The sequence below is a fragment of the Megascapheus bottae genome, chromosome 2, assembly GCF_031878675.1.
Source record: "Megascapheus bottae isolate mThoBot1 chromosome 2, mThoBot2.hap1, whole genome shotgun sequence".
Lineage (NCBI taxonomy): Eukaryota > Metazoa > Chordata > Mammalia > Rodentia > Geomyidae > Megascapheus > Megascapheus bottae.
In genome coordinates this window covers 92,207,693-92,223,249 of record NC_143510.1, presented here as the reverse complement: position 1 = coordinate 92,223,249, position 15,557 = coordinate 92,207,693, and the positions used below count along the sequence as shown (strand labels likewise).

General features: G+C 46.5%; 1 protein-coding gene across 1 annotated transcript; it reads left to right on the top strand.

The window, feature by feature from the left end:
* The first annotated feature begins 4,195 nt into the window (after positions 1-4,195).
* On the top strand, positions 4,196-7,103 carry Snu13 (small nuclear ribonucleoprotein 13). Its single transcript, XM_090328815.1, has 3 exons — positions 4,196-4,296; positions 4,882-5,002; positions 5,926-7,103. Exons 1-3 carry the CDS (start codon positions 4,243-4,245, stop codon positions 6,186-6,188), a joined length of 438 nt encoding a protein of 145 aa, XP_090184941.1. The 5' UTR covers positions 4,196-4,242; the 3' UTR covers positions 6,189-7,103.
* Positions 7,104-15,557: the final 8,454 nt, after the last annotated feature.

Genomic DNA, 15,557 nt, shown 5'->3' with positions numbered 1-15,557 from the left:
TTGAGCCACAGCTCCGCTCCCAGGTTTTCGGGGCTTCCCTGGAGATCAGAGCCCCGTGAAGCCAGTGCTGGAGACTCAGTCCTGTGATCCGAGCTGCTCAGGAGGCTGAGATCTGGGGACTACGAGACCGTCTCCAAACCACCACCGGAAAACCGAAGTGGCAGAGCTCCCGGAAAAACTCGGGCTCCGTGCTCAACCCCCGGGACTGGCATCCACACAAAAGGGAGGACGAATCGTCAAGTCGCACGCCGAGGCGTCGGGAGCCAGGGCGCGCTGTGTACTAAGTGATGGATGCTAATCAAAACAGCCAAGCCGATCCAATCAGCAAAGCCGAGGCCTCGGCGGCGCGCTCGCCCCGCCCCGTGTGACGCCATTTCCGCTTCCGGCAGCGCGCGGCGACTTCCGCTCTGCCTGCTCGGTCTTCCGGCTTCTCAGACGTCGGTCGCTCGTGAGCGGTGAGTGGCGTGCCTGCCGGACCGCAGCCATGGTGAGTTCGCGCGTAGGCCCGGAGCCCGGGTGAGTGGGGGCTCCGGACTCCGTCCCCGCGCTCTCCCGGGTCCGCCCGTACGGATCCCAGCCGCTTGGGACTCGGCCGGCCGCGGGCTTCCGTCGCTGGCGCCCGAAGTTGACTCTCGGGAAACTTCGGCGTGGCGGTCGCCACGCCGTGGTCGGTGCGACGTGACCGCAGCCCAGGGCGGGTGTGCGTGGCCCGAGGCCTCCGACGAGCGGGGGCGGCTGGCGAGACCCGGGCCCGGGGGACGAACCGCCCACGTGGGCCGTGGAGAAGCCTGACCTGTTCTTTTCTCTGGGTGCCGGTTGTGGGGCTTGAACGCAGGGCCTCGGGCGGCCCGCGAGCGGGTTTTCTCCAGGCTCGCGTTCCACCACTCGAGCCACAGCGCTCAAGTTCTGGCTTTTTGGGGCACTCAGTTGTATCTCGAGATGGGCCGGCTTCGAACCACGCTCCTTAGATCTCGGCCTCCTGCTTAGCTAGAATTACAGGAGTCGCCAGCGCCCGGCGAGTCTGTAGGCGATGGGTTGGAAGCGTGGGATTCGGGTAAACCTCCACCCACCCTGTTCTCATGGTTGGGGTTCGAAGTGGTTAGTTTCTACCGGCCTGCGCTAGAACTCCGCGCGAGTCAACACGTGCGGGGGACGAAAGGACGATTGTTTTAATTTTGAGCGCCGAGAGGAGTGGCGGAAACGTCACGGAGCTCAGGAAGGCTCCAGCTTGGAAACACTGGCTTCCGTTTGTCGATCGCCAGTTAGTAGAAAGTTCTAATTCGGGTGCCCTGCCGTCGTTAGTTTGGGTTGGCACTTGAGGCGGGGAGCGGTTTTACTGAACACTTTCATCATCTCGAAGTCTAATCCAGTGGCATTTGGTGGGATTACCTTCCCGCCCGTGCAACTCTGCGCCCTTTGATAGCTAGTATGTGGCTAAGTCCAAAGCTGGAGAAGCTTCTAAAGCCACTGATTGGCTTACCATAGTTTGGTTAAGAGTTTTGGAGTCAAGTGGGTTCGGGTTGAACTGTTTTCCTCAGCTGCAAAATGGGGGTGCCAGTGCATGAGGATATCATGAGATCAAATGAAGCAATGGGTTAAACACCTAGCCCTAACACTTTTTTATGGAAGCGTGTATGCAGTTGGCAGACATTGCTTCGCACTTGGATAAGGACAGGTTCTGTTGTTTGTAGCTGGTTTTGTGGACGTGTGAACATCATAAACGCAATGTTAATAAGTCAGTCTTTCTCATGGCCTCCTAATGCAATCAGAGATGAGGGTCAGAGGATGCCGCTACCCTAATAGATTATTATTTTACAACAGTAAACAGTTCTTTTTGCCGGGCAGTGTCTCATGCCTGTAATCCTAGCTACTCAGGAGGCTGAGATCTGAGGATCAAGGTTCAAAGCCAGCCTGTGCACAAAAGAACCTGAGACTCTTGTCTCCAATTAATCTCTAGAAAACTGGAAGTGGGGCTTGGCTCAGGGTAGGATGGTAGCCTTAAGCTGAGACAGGGCCCAGGCCCAGGGTTCAAGCCCCATGAGCCACAAAAAAAACATTTAAAAAAAAATAAAGAGGAATGTTAACAATAAAGACTGAGAGGTATAAATCAGTGGTAGATTGCTTTCCTAGCATGCGCACACGTCTCTGGGTTTGATCCCCAGCACTACAAATAATTTAAAAAAAAATAAGCTATGACTATTAATTGCTATAGCCTCTGTACTCTTGCAGCTGGCATCAGACAGATTTACACTTTGGATCACCACAAACATCAGAAATGCCTTGTGCTAGGATTATTTTTTTTTTGGTCGGTTATGGGGCTTGAACTCTGAGCCTGGGCATTGGCCTTGAGCTCTTCAGCCCATAGCTAGTGCTCTACCACAGGAGCCACAGTGCCACTTCCAGTTTTCTGGCTTTTTGGCAATTTAATTGGAGACAAGAGTCTTGTGGACTTATGCTCAGGCTGGCTTTGAACTGTGATCCTCAGATCTCAGCCCCCTGAGTAGATAAGATTATAAGCACGAGCCAGAGTTCCCACTTTGTGCTAGGAATTTGTGTGTGTGTGGGGGGGTCTTGGAGGGAGCTTGAACTCCAGGCCTGGGTGCTGTCCCTGAGCTCTTCATCTCAAGGCTACCACCCTACCCCTGGACTCTTCTGCTCAAGTACCCTTAGGTACCTCTGAGCTCTCCAGCTCAGGGCTACCACCCTACCCTTGAGTCAAACCCCACTTCCCCTTTTCTAGAGGTTCTTTAGTTGGAGACAAGAGTTTCAGGTCCTTTTGTGCCCTGGCTGGCTTTGAACCCTGATCCTCAGATCTCTGCCTCCTGAATAGCTAGGGTTACAGGCGTGAGCCACTGCGCCGGGCTTGTGCTATGACTTTTAAAACTGCTACCAAGTAACTGGACAATGGATGTTTTTCAGTTCCATCATGATCTTATGGAGCTACCTTTCTGTATGCCATAGCTGTATTAATGTATATAGCATGTGGATGTATTTAAGTCAGAATGTGTGTGGGGGTGGAGTTTGGCCTAGTGATAAAGTGCTTGTCTAGCACGTGTGAAGACCGCGGTTTGATTCCTCAGTACCACATACATAGAAAAAAAAGCTGGAAGTGGTGATGATGCTCAAGTGGTAGAGCTCTATCCTTGAGAAAACTCAAGGACAGTGCCCACGACTGGCAAAAAAAAAAAAAAAAATTTAGCCTAGAACTGTAGAACTATGTTATGGGGTAAGGTCTTAAACAGTTCTTGAGAAGCTGGGACAGCGGGATTCCAAGTTCAAAGCCAGCCACCAAAGGAGGGAGAGAAGACAAAAATAGGCTGGAGATGTAGTTCAGTTACAGAGCACTTGGCCAGCAGATGTAGAATCCTACTGAGTGTTAATCCCCAACACTACAAAGAAAATTACCCAAATCTAAGGACAAGATAATAGAACCTAATTTTTTAGTTATTGACTAGTATTTGAGCATAAAAAGGCTTTAGTCCTAGCTATTTGGGAGGCTTAGGTTAGAATGGTCTCTTGAACTTAGGGTTCAAGACAACCTAGCCTAGCTAGTCTCTTTAAAAGAATAAAAGAGAAGGGAAGAATGAGAGAATGAACTTCAAAACAGTAGAGGGAAAAATAATACATTCAAGGGAAGAAATAAAAGTGGTAGGACAAGGAAAATTAGAAAGCACAAGCAAAAGCTTTCACCCAAATAGATCAACATTTAAAATATAAAGTCTTATTCGTCTCTCATTGGTGATTCACGCCTGTAGTCAGTGGCTTATGCCTGTAAGGATACACAGGAGACTGAGAGTGGAGGATTGCAGTTTGAAGCCAGCTGGGCTGGAAAGCCCCTGAGTCTCTTATCTCCAGTTAACCACCTAAAAACTGGGAGTGGAGCTGCTGGTGCAGAGAAGAGTGTACTGAGTTCAGCCTCCCAGCTGACGAGAAGAAGAGGGAGAGCGAAGGGAGGGAAGAGGAGTTGTTTTGAGGGTGAAGCGGGGCCTCCCGGGCGCCCGCCTCGGGCGCCATCGCGGGCTCTGAAGTCATGGTTGGGGCGGAAGTGTCTAGGGATGAGCCTAAATACCCACTGCCCGGCGCCCGGGCTCCGTGCGCAGCGCTGGCACCTCGAGCCTGGTCCATCCGCGCCGCCCTGCTGCAAGCCTTGTTTACCTCTTGCATCCGGGACCTTGTAGGTCAAAGGCGGCACTTCCGCCGCATCGCTGCGCCACTTCCGGCTCCCCTCCAGTGGGCATTTTAATGCTCGGGCTCGGGCCGGCGGGCACGATGGCGGGCGCTATGGCGGGCGCGAGGGTGAGTGTGCCCGGCTCGCGCCGTGGCTCGTGCCGTGGCTCGCGCCATGGCTCTCGCCGTGCGGCCGTCTGTTGCCGGGCCTCCGGACGTGGGGGCGCCGCGCGGCTGCCGCGCGGCTGGCCGGGACCTGTCCGGAGAATAAATGTCCCTGCGCATGAGGGGAGAGTTTGGTGGTTTTTTTGTTGTTACTGTCATGGCTTGTTTGTTTCGCTGTTCCTGGGCTTGAACTCTGGGCCTGGCCGCTGTCCCTAAGCTTTCGTTCAAGGTCAGTGCTCTACCACTTGAGCCACAGCACCGCTTCTGGCTCTTTTGGTGGCTAGTTGGAGATAGGAGTTGACAGGCTTTCCTGCCAGAGCTGCCTTTGAATGTGGGGCTGGTTTTGAGTGCGATCCTCAGATCTTGCCCTCTCGAGTAGCTAGGTATGAGTCCTCAGTTTGGCGGTGATTTCATTTTGACCCATTCACTAGACATTCCTTAATTAGACTTATTTCCTCCATTACTCTCTCTGATCCTTCGTTCATCTCCCCCTTTGATTAGTAATTTGTCTGCGGTGAGGTTTGACAGATGCCTGTATTTTCCCCACAGACGGAGGCTGATGTAAATCCCAAAGCCTACCCCCTTGCAGATGCTCATCTTACCAAAAAACTATTGGACCTAGTTCAACAGTCCTGTAACTACAAGCAGCTTCGGAAAGGAGCCAATGAGGGTAAGTCAGCCATGATGTTAAAGGCACCAGTCTCCATCTGAAGATTTACAATTTTATTTTTTTTGGTTGGTTGTGGGACTTGAACTCTAGGCTTGGGTGTTGTCCCTGAGCTCTTTACTCAAGGCTATCGTCCTACCCCTTGAGCCACAGTGCCACATCTGGTTAATTGGAGATAAGAGTCTCATGGGACTTTAGTGCCCTGGGCTGGCTGGCTTTGAACTGTGATCCTCAGGTCTCAGCCTTCTAAGTAGGATTACAGGCACAAGCCTGTCTTGTTTAGGCTGACTTTGAACTGCAGAATCATCACTTTCCAATATTGCTTTTTTTTCTCTTCGTATATAAACCCACATTGCTTTTATGGAACCACTTGAAAGGTAGTTATCAAGACTTGATGCTCTTTAAAGTCATCTAAAGCAGTGCTGTTTTTCAGTATATGTGAGTACTTAACATCCATGAATTTCATCTTTGTTATGCTTTTTAACAAGTAACTTTTTCATTGGAATAGTTTTTTGTGCCAAGACATTTTTGCTCAGAGTTGGTAGAGAATACTCTTACTCTTAACATGGCAATAGACGAGTGCGGGAGAACTGTCTCTGGAGATGTGAAACGTTGGGCATTTTGTCTTGAGATTGTAGGGAATGAGAATCACTTCAATCTGTGTTACTCAAAGAAGACTGAGCATGTAGCCCATGTATCTGTCTTCATGGCTCCAGCCCAGCTCTTCACACTGTGGCACCTGCTCTAGCAGTGGCCAGTGACAGGAGGGCACTGGACTGGAACTTGCTCTTGCTCCTCAGATCGACTGGGCCATTGCAGGATACACAGCCATTTTGCCCAATTTTCTCATACCCATCATTCTTTCTCTGGAAATGATTTTGTTGTAGCTCCACATGACCTATGGGTTCCTGTCTTTGTCTCCACAGCCACCAAAACCCTCAACAGAGGTATCTCTGAGTTCATTGTGATGGCAGCAGACGCTGAGCCCCTGGAGATCATCCTGCACTTACCGCTGCTGTGCGAAGACAAAAATGTGCCCTATGTGTTTGTGCGCTCCAAGCAGGCTCTGGGACGAGCCTGTGGGGTTTCTAGGCCTGTCATTGCCTGTTCTGTCACCATCAAAGAAGGCTCTCAGCTGAAGCAGCAGATCCAGTCCATTCAGCAGTCCATTGAAAGGCTCTTAGTCTAAGCCTTTGGCCTCTGCCCTGATCCCACTCTCTCCCTCCCCCCCCCCCCCGAAGTGTGTCATATTGTCAGTGTTAGCATGTAGTATTTTCAATGCCTTTCTATTATAAAGTATCATACTAAATCTGGTTTCTAGATTTTTGTATTGTTTTGGTTTGTTTTGCAGAAATGCTTTCCCCATTTCCCCTCATCCTCTTTGTCATCCTTTTATTCTGTCTTGAAAACTGACCTAATGCCCAAAAAAACAAAAGTAGAAAGAACAGGGAGAGACCCAACTGAGGTACAGGTTTTGGTGCAGCTCCTACCTGTCACCTCCATCCTGTATGCCAGTCGGGAATAAATTGTCTTGTCATGCAGAACCTTCATACAGGATCTGTAGGTTGAGTTTCCCTTGCAGTTCCCACTTTCTGAATGGTCATGTATCATTTAAGGAGGAGATATATATCCTATGAGATTAGTCTCTAGCCATTTACTAATGTGTATTCTACTCCTGGGTGCTCTTGAGGTGATACTGTATTCTCACCTCACCCATGCCTCCAAGGGTGGGGGGACAACAACATACCGCAGGGAAAATCTGTAGGACCTAAAGGCAGACTCAGTGAATGGGGTGGGAGTGGGTTGACCTGGGCCTTGAAGACTCAGAAGTAGCATGGACAAGAGGATCAATTGATTCTGGAATGAAGGGCTCTGGGCAAATCATCGTTACATGGTATAGCTACAGCAGAGACAATGGAACTCAGAAAACATCCTTTTCTTTTTTTCTTTCTTTTTTTGGGTCGATGGGGATTTCAGCGGCCACTTTAGCCCTGGCTGTGGGAACCTTCTGCAGCGTGGGGCAGATGTATTCTATATTATGTGAAAACACTGATGTCATTCTTGCACATCCTAATAAAAAAAGTATATTCATCTTCCATTTTAAGTGAAGTGTGGCAGTGCCTGATTGTTAACGTTACACAAGACTCATTTGACTGACATTGTGTTTTATGGCTTAAGTGGTAAAGGACCCTGTGTTTAAATCCCAGTGCTGCCAAAAACTAAATCATGGGTAGGGAAAACTTGTTTTGAGACGTGGTATTCCCTCTTCTCAGTGTTGGCTGGGAAGTCAGCTCATCACTTGAGCAGATTTATCTTCTGGATAATCATTCTCTTGTGAAAGGAGGAAATAGTGAAAATAGGGAATCTGTATTCCCCACCAGTCCCAGGCACCTGCTCACCACCTGATGGTGCTCTGGTGAGCTGGCTACCACTGGCCAGAGTAAGTTGCCGGGGCCAACCGGCAGCAAACCAGGGTTCGCAGATTGGGGTTCCTGAAATAGGGGACAAGGACTAGGAAGAAAAAGAAGAGAGACAGACACACTAGGTCCGGGATGTCCGCAGTCCAGGCAAAGACTGACTAGACTGCCGCGTTTATTTTCCCCTCCCCCTTCTTCCCTCCTCCTCTCCCAGGGAACCTCCAGGTGTTACATTCATATGGTAATTCTCAGGTCATTTACATAGAATAGGGCCAGAAAGCAATAAGACAATATAGCCATCGTCTGATGCAAGTCAAGGTACAGTTTGATTCCACTCTGGCTCCCAACATGTCCCCCGTTTTTTATTTTAAAAGAAACACAAGTGCAATTTTTACTCTTTTCTATACCCCTAATTTATCCTGTCACATTTTCCAAAAATGACTTTGGTCCCTTGGTCCAACGGGGATTTGATGGGCGGAGATTCAACTTCCGTGACTTCTTCAATCTGACTCAGGGGCGCCGTCTCCACGCTTGACCAGGGACCTTAAGAAGCCTAGCCTGTTTTATCAAGGGGTTGCAAGGATTAGACACCAGGAACAACAATCTACTCCAAACTAGAAATCATACTTGACATTCAACAACTGCACAAACCATCCTTGGCCACAACAGCGCAGCCTACTTAGCACCCGTTTGCAAAGGCTTTTTCTTGATTGTCTGGGGAACTAAATTTCTGCAACCTTAACAATGCTTCAGTTGTCAGATCTAAACAGATTAATAGAGACACAAGCTTCAGATCCACAAACTTTTCCTGAATTTGTGGCTGGTGTCAAAAATAAAAAAAAATTCGCTCAATTAGGACTTTAAACTACCCACTATCACAGAAGATTGACAAGTTCCTGCCCAGTTATGAAAGGCACGGGCATTAGTAAGGCATGCTTACAAACTATTCTATGACCTCCCGGCTCTGATTAATTTGAATGGCCAAGCACAAGTGACTCTAAGATCTGACACCAACTCTGCCATCCAAGCAGAGGCTTTCCTGTCCCGGTAGTGTCTCTCCACACAGGGATAAACATCCCATTGGCATTTCACTTTGTTGGTTGCTGGATTTGAACTCAGGGTCTGGGCGCTGTCTCTCAGCTCTCCAGCTCAAGGCTAGCGCCCTGCCTCTGTGAGTCCCGAGCTTGGTGCTTGAGTGCTTCCCCCCAGCTTTTCAGCTCAGAGCTATCACTCTGCCACTTCGAGCTCCAAAGCAACTCTGTCCCAGCATCCTGCTGGCAGATTAGACACCACAGTCTCACAGGGACTTTGCTTTGCCCGGGCAGGCTCAAAACTGTGGCTTTCAGATCAATGAGTCTACAAAAGGCCACTTTACTCCAATTAGAAGCAACAAGGTGGTCAATACAGAAATAGTCTCTAAGCATGATCTTACCTGGAACTTGGTGAGGGCCAAACTTACATCTGAATGAGGATCTGCTGTCCTTCTCCATGGGCCTTCTGGAGATTGCTATAAAGTAACTTACAAGAGTAAGCTGAAATAGCAATTAAGCAATTACTTTGGTAGTCCTGATTTTCCTTTTTTCTCTTTCTTTAAACATTTAAGACAATTTCACTTTCAAATATTGTTTAGAAACCCATTTCCAATGTTCTTAAAACTTTTGCTGATACTGGCTTAAACAATCAACACCTTAGCCTTTATTTGCAATTGAAAAACCTTTAAGGGCACAAAGAACTCCTTCTGCCTTCAGGCCCCCTAGGGCTCAAGTCACTCCTCTTGCCTTTTAGAAAAGGGCTTTTTTTTTTTTTTTTTTTTTTTTTTTTTTTTTTTTTTTGCAGTTTAGATTACTGTCTTAAACTCCAACAACAATTTAAACTCAAATAACAGTTTTTCCCTAATGCAAGAACTATAGACATCAGTGCACCAAAAGTCTAGGTCTGGACTTAGTTTCCTCTTTTTTTTTTTTTTTTTTTTTTTTTTTTTAACACCCAATAGCATGGAGATAAACCTTTAAACATTCCTTTAAAATACTAATCACATTATCCACATTTTACCATCAGATTTGCAAGAAAAGACAGACAGGCAAAATTTCTGACGTTAATGAACAATTTCACATTTAAATCTCTAATACATGTTTCCAAACTTTAACTTAAAGTAATAAATTCCAAATTCCCTAACATCTCTGTGCTAAACAGGATACAATGTTTACAATGTAAACAGTTGTATGCCTTGCAATAAAATGCAGATTTCAGGATCTAGAAAAATATTTACCAGTTTTTCTTTAAAACAATGCAATAATCCTTTGAGACATAGGAAACATTCAAACCTACTAATTTTCTTGAAGTTTAGACTTAGATTTACCCAATTGCTTTTGTGTTTCAAATGAGCTCAACCATTGTTTTATACAGCATGCTGACAATTTAACCTTGAACATGTTCACTCACACCCATTCGTACACACATTCATACTCAAAGATCTTAAAGCGCGCAAAATTAATATCGGCCGTTCATTTTCCGGAAATTTTAGTACCATGAGGGTTTTTTTGTTGTTGTTGTTTTTTGTTGTTTTTGTTGTTGTTGTTTTTGCAAAGCTTATTCTTGGAGGTGACAACCAGGTTTTTTGTTGTTGTTGTTGTTGTTGTTTTTGTTTTTAAACAAAGCTTTCTAACAAGGCAACTTAGCTGAAATTTATTCTTCCAGAGTTTGTTTCTGATATCAGACATATTACTTTTTGCAGATGAAAGTTGGGTGGGAGTCTTAAACCTAGGAGAACTAAGACAAGTCTGTGTCCTGTCACCAAGTGTCTCTAGACTGTCACTTCAGCAGGTTGTAGGAAAAAGGAAACTGAACGAAGCCTGCAGCTGCTTTGTCTGGCCTCTGCTCACCTCAGCTGCAGCGGATTGGGAGGGGCCATACCAGGCCCAGAAATGTTCAAATAAATAACAAGGATGTGTGCTTGAGTACGCACAGAAAAACCATAAGGATCCATACTTAGAAATGGTACCAATTTTAAAGACAAAACTGGACAAGGAAAAATATGTAACACGAACAAGACAAACGGAGACTTTTAAATAATCAGACATTGACATATAACAAGAAAATTGGACTCAATCAGATACACTTAACACAAAAAACATGAGCTCAAATGAATGTTTTCACCAAACAGTTATTTTTAGATTTAGACATGTCTTGCTGGTGGGACTCTCAGGTATGCCTTGATATTGACAAGAAACTCAGAAGGGGAAGGGGGGTCAAGGCGTCCCTTGACCACCCAGGCCTCTATTTTAGGCCCACAGTGCACCCCTTTTTTTTTTTTTTTTTTTTAAATAAAATAAAATAAAATAGAATAAAAAAAATAAAACAAAACACAGACATACAGGGGGTCGGCCGACTTCTACTTACCTCTGGAGGCCTTTGCTTTTCACCTGGGCATCTTTTACAAAAAAGGTTATTAAGAAGAGGGATGGTAAAGACAAAATAATGTCACATATTAAATTGTGTAGAGTCAATGAATATGTTAAAAGGTCCCTACATAATAGTAAAAGGAGGAGAAACACAGCTCATATGAATGTGTGGAACAAGTGGATCAGTAGCAGTCCCAATAGACATGCACAAATAACTCAGGTCCTTTCCACGTCGCAGGATGCACCACTGGAGGGTTGGGGGTGTAGGCCCAGTGAGTCGCTGCTTGGATGGCCACTGTCACTCTCCACGATCCGAACGCAGCGTTCAGGCAGCCAGCGGGCGTCATTTTCTCCTTGTGAAAAAACACATACATGCCCTCGACCCCAGGTTAGAACAGGATCGGGTCCATGCCAAGCACCAGTTAGGGGATCCTTCCACTTTACTAAGGCAAAAGCACGCTGCTCTCTTTTTTCCCAGAATCGCTGAGCAGCAGATAAATTATTTGAATCCAAATTCAAAAAATTTAAAACAAATAAAGCATGATTAAGTATATTCACAGGGGTAGCGGGATATGACTCTCCTTTCTGTATTTTAGCAATTTGATGTTTTAATAATCCATTAGCTCTCTCCACGATGCCTTGACCTTGAGGATTGTAAGGAATGCCTGTAATATGAGTGATATTATAGGAACGGCAGAAGGATTGAAATGCTCGGCTTGCATAGCCAGGGCCATTATCTGTTTTTATTTGTGAGGGAATCCCCATCACAGCAAAGCATCGAATGCAGTGAGAGATACAATGTTTAGTGGCTTCCCCAGCAAGGGGGGTGGCCAAGATAAAATTAGAATAAGTATCTACAGTAACATGGACATATTTTAATCGGCCAAATGATGGAACATGCGTGACATCCATCTGCCAAATGTGATTAGAAAGCAGTCCTCGTGGGTTTATACCTAAATGGGGGGCTGGTGAAAAAGGGACACAGTTGGGGCAAGTCTTAACTATTTGCCTCGCTGCTTCCCTAGATAATTTGAACTGTCGGCGCAAGGCTCGACTGTTTTGATGGTGGATGGCATGTGACTGCTTAGCAAGTTCAACCTGAGTTAAGTAAACTCTGGTGGCGGAGTCAGTGACCGCATTGCCTTCACTTAAAGGGCCAGGAAGATTAGTGTGAGCTCGAACAAAGCCAAAAAAACAGGGGTGGTTGCGAGAACAAAGCAAAGTTTGTATTTGGCGAAATTGGGTCTGAATATTGGAGTTAGTAGTTCCAATAAAGGGAACAGTTTCTATGACTTGAAGAGCACGGATTACATATTGACTGTCTGAGTATAAGTTAAAGGGCTCGTCTTGTAACAGGACGAGTGCTTGTAAAACAGCCTCTAATTCTACCTCTTGGGCGGAGGAAAAACCTGTAACCCAAGATTGAGTTTTCCCATTAATGGTCAGAGCAGCCGTTCCATTTGAGGATCCATCTGTAAATACCAAAGCGGCAGAGGATAAAGGCGAGGCCTGTACTATGGAAGGAAATAGAAACGTATGACACGCAGCAAATTGGAGAAGTTTGTTAGACGGGTAGTGATGCAAAATTTTTCCCGTATAATTGGCCCAAGCAATGGCCCAAGGATCGCAATGGGCGAATAGCCAATCTTGTTGTTGTAAATTATATGGGACACAGATAAAATGAGGTTCCTGACCTAAATATTTACGGGAATCCACTCGGCACATGTGTATCAGATTAGCTACCAATTCGTAGTAGGGGGTCAGCACTTTGCCGGGTGTTGATGGTAGATAAAGCCATAAAAGTGGGCCATCCTGCCACAATACAGCAGTTGGGGAGTGAGAAGTAGCTAAAATGTAAACTCCCCAGGGTTTAGAATAGTCACAATAGGTCATTTGTTGCTGGGAAATTGCCTTTTCTACAATTTGGATGGCCCTCCTGGCGTCAGGATTTAATTCGCGCAAGGATGTAGGGTTGGTATCTCCTTTTAAGAGATCAAAGAGGGGTTTTAACTCTCCTGTGGAGAGCTTTAGATAAGGCCGAAGCCAATTTATATCTCCTAAGAATTGCTGAAAATCATGAAGAGTTCTTAAGTGTGAAGTTTTTAATTGTATTTTTTGGCTTTTAAAATAGTGTGGGCCTAATATATGGCCTAGATATGTAAAAGGCGGGTGTTCCTGAACCTTTTCAGCTGCTATTACAAGGCCAAAGAGGCTCAGATCCTGCTTTAGTTGTCCAAAGGCTTGTCGTACGACGATAGGGTCAGAACAAGCCAACAAGATGTCATCCATATAATGAACAATATAAACAGAAGAAAATTTTTCACGAGTGGAAGAAATGGCTCTAGCCACAAAACTTTGACATAAAGTTGGGCTATTTGCCATGCCCTGTGGGAGCACAAGCCAGTGATATCGCTTCATGGGTTCTTTAAAATTAACAGAGGGGACACTGAAGGCAAAGCGCTTACAGTCTTGAGGCGCCAGGGGTATAGTATAGAAACAATCCTTCAAATCTATAATAATCTTATAAGTATCCTTTGGGATTGCCATGGGTGAAGGCAAGCCAGGCTGTAGGGCCCCCATCAGTTCCATTGTGGCATTTATTTTTCTCAAATCCTGTAACAGCCTCCATTTACCTGACTTTTTCTTTATAACAAAAATGGGAGAATTCCATGGAGAGTTAGAAGGGGCCACATGCCCCAAGTCCAGCTGCTCCTGTACTAGCTGCTGTACTGCAATGATCTTTTCTAGTGAAAGAGGCCACTGTTCAACCCATACCGGTCGTTCAGAGAGCCAATTTATGGGATCAGCATGTGGGGGAGGGCAAACGACAGCTCCCGTCAAGGGATACCCCAATCCTTGTCTCGTAGGGTGAGACTGGGGTTGGAGTGGCTCTAGCTCCCCCTGTGCTGCTCGGCCTAGTCCCCTAAAGGGGAGGAGGCCTTGATCAAGTAACTGCTTAGTGACCGCAGCACTAGGACTAAACATATACACTCCCATTTTTTCCATGATATCACGACCCCATAAATTAATTGGCAGATGATCCAAGACAAATGGCTGAAAATGACCAGAGTGCCCTTCCTCATCTCTCCAAACAAGGATCGCACTGCTCTGCTGTGGGTCAGTTGCTTGCCCAACCCCCTGTAGGGAAGTCATAGAGGTTGTCAGGGGCCATTGGGCTGGCCAATGTTTTTTAGATATCACAGACACATCTGCTCCAGTGTCTAATATTCCTTTAAAGGGCTTTTCTTGTATAAATATAGTCATCTCAGGCCTCTCTTGTTTTATGCTTTGTACCCAATAGATATCAGAAGATCTAAATCCTCTCTGTCCACATGGGGAATTAGCAGTCTCCCCGGGAGGTAAAGGCACAAATATTAATTGTGCTAATTTTTGACCGGCTGGGATCGATACCACGTGTTTCGGGGCAGAGGCCATAACTTTGATTTCTCCAGTAAAATCCTGGTCAATTTTGCCAGGTGTAATCTGTATCCCTTTAAGGGCTGAGCTACTTCGCCCTAACAGCAATCCAGCCACTCCCGGGGGAAGGGGGCCGAAGACCCCCGTGGGGAGAGCTTGTGTCCCCATCTCTGGGGTCAATACTGAGCAGGTGGAGGAACAGAGGTCCAATCCTGCACTTCCTGGGGTGGCACGGAGGAGGCCGGAGACTGATCTTGGGGGGTTGTTAGAAGATGCACTTGTGGCCGAGAAGAGGGAGGGACTGCCCCATGGTTTTGCGGGGCCAGGGGCTGGCCCCTCCTCCAGTTTCCCGAAAGCGGGCGGCCATTGCGATCTGTTCTTGACCTGCAATCTTTAGCCCAGTGCTTCCCTTTACCACAGCGTGGACATGTGCCAGGTGATTTTTCTCTCTTTTGCCTGGCCTGGCGTGGGCATTGCGTCATCCAATGTCCTATTTGTCCACAAGAGAAGCAACGCCCTGGGGGTCTAGCAGCCCGAGAATGCCGCTGACCTCTATATTTTAGAGACTCAGTAACAGTCTTTCCTTGAGGAGCGGCGGCTAAAGTAAGGCCTTGTACATGGGAGGGTCCAATATCAGCACACAGTGAAATAAAGTCCGTGATTCCTCCCTTATTCCTATGGGGTCTGATAGCTGCCTGACAGGCGGCGTTGGCATTTTCATAGGCTATGTGTCTAACTATAATCTCCCTTGCATTCTCATCTTGTACTAGGCGGTCTGCAGTCTCCATTAATCGAGACAAAAATTCTAGATAAGGCTCATTTGGTCCCTGTTTAACTTCTACTAGATTTTTTGTACGATTGGAATTGCGTAACTTTTTCCAAGCCTCTCTCGCCGCAGCATTTATTTGTAAATAGGCCTCCTTTGCATAACCCAATTGATCTTTGGTGTTTTTATAGGTTCCCTCTCCTAACAACTGATCAACAGTGTAAGGCAGGTTCTTAGACCTATTTGTTTCAATTTTAGCCCGACACTGTGCAGTGAACTCTGTCTCCCATAATAAGTACTCTCCCGCACTAAGGCATGCTCTGGCAAGCCGCTTCCAGTCATTTGGGCATGCAATACCAGCACACGCGGCCTCCAATATTACTTGAGTAAAAGGGGCAGTTGGCCCATATTGGGAGCAGGCATTTTTTAAATCCTGTAATAGTTTAACAGGAACAGGTTGATGGTATACTTGTTCATCATAATCAACTAAACTAGGGAAGCATCGAGGCCCTGAAATACCTTCCCTCTCTCTAGCAGCCTGAGTCAGGTTTAATTGC

Excerpts from the sequence above, each read along its gene's own strand:
- Snu13 (XM_090328815.1), top strand. The coding sequence starts at position 4,243 with ATGCTCGGGCTCGGGCCGGCGGGCACGATGGCGGGCGCTATGGCGGGC. Across the intron at positions 4,297-4,881 it reads GCGCTATGGCGGGCGCGAGG|ACGGAGGCTGATGTAAATCC; the intron begins GTGAGTGTGCCC and ends TTTTCCCCACAG. Across the intron at positions 5,003-5,925 it reads TCGGAAAGGAGCCAATGAGG|CCACCAAAACCCTCAACAGA; the intron begins GTAAGTCAGCCA and ends TTGTCTCCACAG.